At 48.5% G+C, this 7,518-nt stretch overlaps 1 protein-coding gene across 1 annotated transcript in view; it reads left to right on the forward strand.

Moving 5' to 3' along the window:
• Window positions 1-5,401, forward strand: part of ATP10A (ATPase phospholipid transporting 10A (putative)) — a 176,257-nt gene extending 170,856 nt beyond the window's left edge. Inside the window, 6 exon segments of the mRNA XM_032622097.1 lie at window positions 652-852; window positions 3,080-3,160; window positions 3,239-3,343; window positions 3,776-3,963; window positions 4,108-4,622; window positions 4,625-5,401. Coding sequence (XP_032477988.1) covers window positions 652-852; window positions 3,080-3,160; window positions 3,239-3,343; window positions 3,776-3,963; window positions 4,108-4,622; window positions 4,625-4,926 — 1,392 coding nt within the window. The 3' untranslated portion in view covers window positions 4,927-5,401.
• The last annotated feature ends 2,117 nt before the right edge of the window (window positions 5,402-7,518 follow it).

The following is a 7,518-nucleotide window of genomic DNA, read 5'->3' on the forward strand; positions in this document are numbered from 1 at the left end:
AAGCTCTTCCACCTCTCTGGACCTCACTTTCCTGTTCAGCGTAGCTGTAGGGACCAGCGATAATGCCTGTAGCTCACCCACCAACAGAGTGCCCAGCAGATGCCAGGGCTCAGTCAAGGCAGTGATGTTGGTGTCACCATCGACTTTACTGCCATGCTTGTGTGTGTCCTCCCCTCCATGTGAGTCAATAATTGCACACTGTTCCTCATTAAAAGAGGGAGGCAGGATCCAGGGTGTAGCCCAGGTAGGTTTGGTTTAGTGCCACAGAGAGGAGCACAAGGAAAGAAGCCTCATGATGGGTGAGGTATCCAGCCAGCCCCCTTGAGATGGGAGCCACCCTAGACCCTGCCAGACCTTTGTTTTGTTTTCTCTTATGATCTGTGGCATTTGGGCCCAAGACTCCATCCCTCCAAGGGCTGTTGGTGGGAATTCCCAGCTCCCAATGCTGGTCTTTGATCCTCAAGGAAACGAGGAGGGAGGAGAAGGGGGAGGGAGAGACAGAGGGCACCAAAGTGAGGGCTGTCTTTGGAGACAATTTCTGCCTGTAAATTCAGTCTTTACATTCAGACTCTGCAAAGTCCTCAGCTCCCTCGGACAAGATTCTGCAGGGCAGCTGAGAATTGCTTGTTCCCACTCTTCCCTTGATCGCAGATGTTCGTGGGCCTCCTGTTTTGGTTCCAGTTTTACTGTGGCTTCTCTGCATCCGCCATGATTGACCAGTGGTATCTGATCTTCTTTAATCTGCTCTTCTCATCGCTTCCCCAGCTTGTGACTGGGGTGCTGGACAAGGACGTGCCGGCTGACGTGCTGCTGACCAAGCCGCAGCTCTACAAGAGCGGCCAGAACATGGAGGTGAAGCTCCCCTTTCCCCCACCCCGTCTCCTGGCCCTCCACGCTCCACATCCAGCTCCTGGAAAGTTCAGGTCCCCACACCTGCCTTTAAATGGACACCCTGGGCAGACAGAGAAAAACAAATATCATATGATATCACTCACGTGGAGTCCAATTTTAAAAAATGATATAAATGCACTTATTTACAAAACAGAAACAGGCTCTCAGATTTCGAAGACAAACTTATAGTTACCAAAGGGGAAACATTGGCGGGGAGGGATAAATTAGGAGCTTGGGATTAACATACACACACTACCATATATAAAATAGAGAACCAACAAGGACCTAATGTATAGCACAGGGAACTCTACTCAATATTCTGTAATAACCTATATGGGTAAAGAATCTGAAAAAGAATATATATATGTATAAATAAATCACTTTGCTGTACACCTGAAACTAACAAAACATCATACATCAAGTGTACTCCAGTAAAATTTAAAAAATAAAATAGAATCTTCCAAGAAAAAAATGGACACTGTGGAACAAACAGTTAAAATTCTAGAATCTGACCAGTGGGAGGAAAACAAAGAATTCTGTCTCTTGACTGCAATGCGTTTATTTAAGTTGAGAGTTGATTGGTTGTGGTGATGGTATCAGGGGTGTATGTATGTGCCCAAACCCATCAAAATGTGTACATTTAAAGTGTGTGGTTTTTGTATATCAATTTACATAAAGCTTTTTGAAAGAAAAAAAAAAGAAGATTTTTTAAAAAGTATACTGAGGTGAAAACTGTCTTTACACCAGGAGTCTCCAGGAGCCCAAGGAAAGCCCGTTTGGAATCCAAGTCACGTGGGATGACTGCAGGCAGAGCAGAGATTTTTCTAAAACACCCCCAAAGAAGTGTGATTTCCTTTGAATGGGGATTAATGGGAAAATAAACCCTTAGGGAAACCCTGGGAAGAACAAGTGAACACAAACAGATGATGTAAAATACATGTTTACATCAATACATCACATAGATTGACGTGCTAATTACCAGCTGTTCCTAGCTGGCCATTAAAGAAAGCCCTGTGAGTGCTTCTCTTGGGCTGGTTGGAATTATTATACGAGTGCCCAGGGAACGGATCCCCGCATATCCCACAATGGTCTCTCATTCGGAACTGATTTACTGAAGAGTTGACTTCCCCACAGGCAGCCTGGGGTAGGTAGGGGCTGCTTAGGGTCAGGTAGATGAGGAGGGCCTCCGCTTATCACCTGTCACCTGGGGGAGCTCTTGCACTCAGCCAGGCCTCATGTCCTAGGTGGCCACAGGGAGTTTGTCCTGGGGACAAACCAGAAGGGCCTGGCTTTCGTAAGTGCTCAGTAAACGCTCTTCCTGCCTGCTCTGCGTGTCCTGCGTCCTGCGTCCTGCGGGCCAGTGCTGGCACCAGCAGCTCAGAACTCCGCAGTGCCAGATACAGATTGGGGCATCCAGATAAGGAAGACTTGATTAGTCCATTTCAAAGTCATTTTTTGCCCATGGTAGACAGCTTTTTTTTTTTTTTTTTTTTTAAATTTTATTTTATTTATTTATTTTTGGTACGTGAGCCTCTCACTGTTGTGGCCTCTCCCGTTGCAGAGCATGGGCTCCGGACACGCAGGCTCAGCAGCCATGGCCCACGGGCCCAGCCGCTCTGCGGCATGTGGGATCCTCCCGGACCGGGGCACGAACCTGTGTCCCCTGCATTGGCAGGTGGACTCTCAACCACTGCGCCACCAGGGAAGCCCGGTAGACAGCTTTTTGATTTTAACATTAGGAAACACCCATGATCTAATTTTAAAATAACTCACTTTTAAGAAATATTCTAGCGGGTCCACCAACGGAGGGAAGCAAAGCCCTGACAAAGTAGACGGCTCAGGTTGGGGCAGATGCCGTAATTTCATCCACTAGTCCCTGTCTAGGGAAATTCCTTATGGGATTTAGAAAGCATTTTCATCTTTCTGCTGTTGACTGAGAATGCTGTAGCAGGCCTTGTGGGCACAAATGCTTGCAGTGACTTACTCAGCCCCATGTGCCCCTGCAGGCCTTTCTGTAGTGTTTTTTCACCAGCCTTCCACACTCCAGGATCTCCCTCTCCAAAGTCCTGAATTAGCAGGTGTCCCTGGGGTGCTTGACTTGTGCCTTCATGGCCCCCGTAGGTGATGGAAAACCATTTGAAGAGATGAGGCCTTTCCTGTAATCTCCGTGCTTGTTTTTGTGTCTCAGGAATATCGGCCTCGTACGTTCTGGTTGAACATGGCTGATGCTGCCTTCCAGAGCCTGGTGTGTTTTTTCATTCCCTACCTGGTAAGTTGGCACCCGGCCCAGCCTTTCCCACCAGCTTTATCTGGCGACACACAGACACAGGACCTCGCTGTCTTTCAGGCCTACCACGACTCAGACACAGACATGTTCACCTGGGGGACCCCCATCACCGCCATCGCGCTGTTCACCTTCCTCCTGCACCTGGGTATAGAAACCAAGACCTGGGTGAGAGTTGTGGGCCTGATCCAGAAGGGGGCTGGTCTGCGATCTGCTTACTTCCGTGCACATTCTGTGAGATTGAGCAGAGATTTGAGTTGGGGGCTGGGGGGGACTGCAAAGCTGGCCTCACTGTGATGAGAACAAAAGCAGATGCACAGGCTGGCCATGCACACGCAAGCCCAGGGTGTGGGAGCAGCACTTGTCCCAGGCAGTGCTGGGCTCCTGCCTGCCTGAGCCCCTCCACCCCAGCTCTCCTTCCCCGTCCTTCCCTTGGCACCTGACTTCCATCTCCCCACTTGTGTTCAGGCCAGTCCACCAGTTCTCAAGGCTCCCTGCCCCACCGACCACCCTGTTCCCACTACGCCCTCTTACATCTTCCACTTGCAAAGGACCAGTGCATTTTTGTTGAGATAAAAGCCTTTCCTTTTTCCCCCTCAGACCTGGCTCAACTGGATGGCTTGTGGCTTCAGTATACTTTTATTTTTCACCGTGGCTTTGATTTATAATGCTTCCTGTGCAATGTGCTACCCTCCATCCAACCCCTATTGGACCATGCAGACGTTAATGGGTGACCCTGTGTTTTACTTCATTTGTCTCATAGCACCCGTCGCCGCGCTGCTGCCCAGGTGGGTATCAGGGACAGTGGCCTTTGGGTCCCATGTGGGCTCTGACAGCATTCTCCTTTGTTGTGTTCCTGTACTGTTCAAGTCTCAGAAGCTCAAAGGCCCCACTGCAGCAATAGCTGACTGTGTTCTATATGTTCTTTCCAGATTGTTTTTCAAAGCCCTGCAGAGGAGCCTTTTCCCCACCCAACTGCAGCTGGGACGCCAGTTGGTTAGAAGGTCCCCCAGGAAACTCAGGGCTCCCAAAGAGACCTTTGCTCAGGGACACCTCCCAGGAGAACCGAGGACGGAACCGTCAGAACAGAGGAGCATCAGTGCCTCGGGGTCCTTCTCCCAGGACTGTAGCTCGCAGGTGTTTTGGCACGCACAGCAGTCGTCCTGCTCTCCAGAGGCCAGCGGGGAGCCCAGCGTGGTGGACATGGGAATGTCTCTGAGGGAGGACACCCCGCTGGAAGGGCTGGGCAGCCAGACCCCAGGGTCCTCCTCACCAGAGGAGGTGATCCCGGAAGGCTGTCCAGGGGGCTCCAAGATGAAACCCACAAGTGCCAGCAGGGCAGCTGCCCTGTCGTCCATCTTCAGCCTGCCCAGCCTCAGCTCACTCAACTGGATTTCCTCCCTCTCTCTGGTCAGCGGGCTGGGAAGTGTCCTACAGTTCTCCCGAAGTGGTTTACAGATGGACAGGCGGGACGGCGAGTTCCTACCCAGCCCCCCGCAGCCAGACCAGGACCTGCGAGGCTTGAGTGGGCAGACCACGGACTACTTCTAGGACCTCCTTCCAGGGACTACAGCTGGCGGTGGCAGCTGAAAACCTCAAAATGCTTTTTTTATAACATAGATGTTAATATTATTTATGTTTATTATTTGCACAGAAGAGTTCTAGTGAGATGTATTTTATATATTTCCAAGGCTAACACAGGAAATGAAAGGTACCAAAAAAAAAGTTTATTTTTTAAAATTTCTAACTAGAGTATATTGAAAAGAAAAATAAGAGCTTTATCATATAGAAGAGTTTAAAGTAGAGGGACACTTGAGAGGTGGGTTTAGATTTATTTTTTCATCTCATTTTATAAGAAAATGCAGTCTGATTGGTTTTCTTCAACATGTGTGATGTTTGCTTTCCCCTAGTGGAAATGCGTGTGAGCACAGTGAACCCTGGCCGGGTGTGGACGATGTGAGGGGAGGTGACAGGCACGCACACGGCCCCAGCAGAGATCCCCACTGTCTGTCTCTCAATCCCACCACTGGGAGGGTGGACTCTGCTTCACCAGGAAAGGGAAAGTGAGAACTCTGGGAAAACACACACACACATGAAATTCATTCCAACATTCTACTCTATGCAGGCATTTGGTAAAGACCACCTGTAGGTATTATAGTTCCTATGTAGGGTCTTGCCTGTTAAAATCATAACAAGCAATAAACAACCTTCACTTTGCAAAGAGAACGTTTCGGGTTGCCACTGTTGTGTGGTATTATTAATATGTGACCTAATGTTACCGAATGCAAGTTCATGTGCTTGGCACACAGTGAGACCAAACAAACCAAAACATCAGAGTTTGGATCAGAGAAAAGCTCATTGCAGGGCTAAGCAAGAACGGGTAGCGCATGCTCAAAAATACCCCAAACTCCCCAGAGGGTTTCAACAAAGCATTTTTAAAGGCCAGGTGAGAGAGGGACATGCCAGGGTCTGTGATCAGCTGTGCACAATTCTCTGATGGTGATCAATCCTTAGGGCTCACGATCATCAAGCATTAATTTCTTCCTTCTGGTGGTGGTACCAGCATCTGGAAAACTCAGGAAATATGCATCAGATACTATCATCTAGGTACTTCAGAGAGGAGCTATAGCAGAGAATATGGGGGAGGGGTCTGTCCTGGGAAGACCCTGTAGGGTCCTGCTCGGTTACACTGACAGAACATATTCTGAGTACTCCAGGGCACTTCCTCATGGCAAATCCTTTTAGACTCTGTGGAGGAAACAGCTGGGTGACATGCAAGCTGCACATTGGGACACTGTGACATGGGCTACACCAGCTCCCTGCACCAAGAGGCTGGGCTCTTTAGGTTTTTGTCTTATGAGTCATTACTTCTGTCTCTAAACAGAGAAAAAGAGAAGGAAAAGATTATAAGAATCCAAGGCAGTTGTATAGCATTTACTCTTCAGAACCCTCTCTTTGACTTTGCCAGCCATTGTGAGTTGCCTGCTTGCTCAGCCTGGGGACGTGAAGTGAGCAGGGTGTGCTCCTGCTTAGGACTCCTGTGGCTGCCTGTCCCCGGAGCAGCGATGTGCAGAGGTCGTAGGATCTCAGGACTAAGTAGTTTCTGAGCACAGCATGCCAGCAATAATGGCTGGTTACCCAGCATGTGTGGCTCATTGCATGTAACAGAAGATGCACCTCATCTGGTCAGATGGAAAGGGACGTCAGGCCTCATGTCTGCAAGTCCAGAGAGAAGGTGGGCTCCAGGGCAATTGAACATGCAACTCAGACCTGGGCTTTCCTCTTTCTCCCTGCACTCAGCTTTCTGGGATCAGCTTGATCCCAAGGCTGGCTCTGTTCTTGGTAATGACATGACTGGAACCATCCCAGGACATGTGCTCACATCGTGCTCCAGAGGAGAGAGAGGGTGTCACTCTCCACATCCTGAGCAGAGTCTTGGTTTCCTTGACCTCATGCAGTTGCAGGACAGCCTTAAACCAGTTACTGGAAAATTGTGAGAATGTCCTGACGGGCTCCAGGTTGGAGCTGAGAAAGGTCAGCTTCCTTCCAAGTAACTGGGCTACATGAGTGGATACTCAGGAATATCTGGGTCCTGTTAGTGGGGCAAGAGAGAAGAAGGAGTGGAGGGGCTTCAGCAGCCAGCAATGCCCAGGACTGAAAGTGGTGCTGTCCTAGCCCACCCCCTCCCCCCATGCCTGAGATTACCTCATGTTTTCTTGGAGCAACACATATGAAAAGAATTTCCCTGGGAAGATACACAGCTCTATCATTTCCTGAATTAAGGTAATGGTTGTTAGTACAAAGTACAAGAAGAACTAGACATCTATTTACCTGAGTATCTGAGAATTCAAAATGCTCCAGCTTCCAGATTTTCCTGCACTCACAATCTACCTTCTTTCCAAAGACATCTTTCTTCCATAGATACTTTCTCTTGGGAAATGGAATGATCCAGGAAGTGGCTTTGTGAATATGCCTACCAAGGCCATTTCAGAGAAAAAAGCATCATAAAGGGCATTGGCAGTTAGCTGCCCAAAGGATGAAGAATATTTATAGAAGCCTACAATAATATTATCACACGCAGCTAAGTTTGATCTCAAATGAACATACTACAGAGATGAACTCCATGATTATCTCAAAAGAACCCTGGGAAGTACATGTCATGTCACTCAATCCTAATTACAAATCCAAAATAAAGAAGGCTGCCTCTGCTCTTGGTGACAAAATGGATGGACTAAGTATATGACATTATACAAAACCAATTTTAAGTTCTTGGAGGTCAGATCTGTGTCCTCTTCACCTTATACCCTTGGCAGTAGCATAGGACCTAGCTCTTAGAATGCACT

Source organism: Phocoena sinus, chromosome 2 (genome assembly GCF_008692025.1).
Source record: "Phocoena sinus isolate mPhoSin1 chromosome 2, mPhoSin1.pri, whole genome shotgun sequence".
NCBI classification, from domain to species: domain Eukaryota; kingdom Metazoa; phylum Chordata; class Mammalia; order Artiodactyla; family Phocoenidae; genus Phocoena; species Phocoena sinus.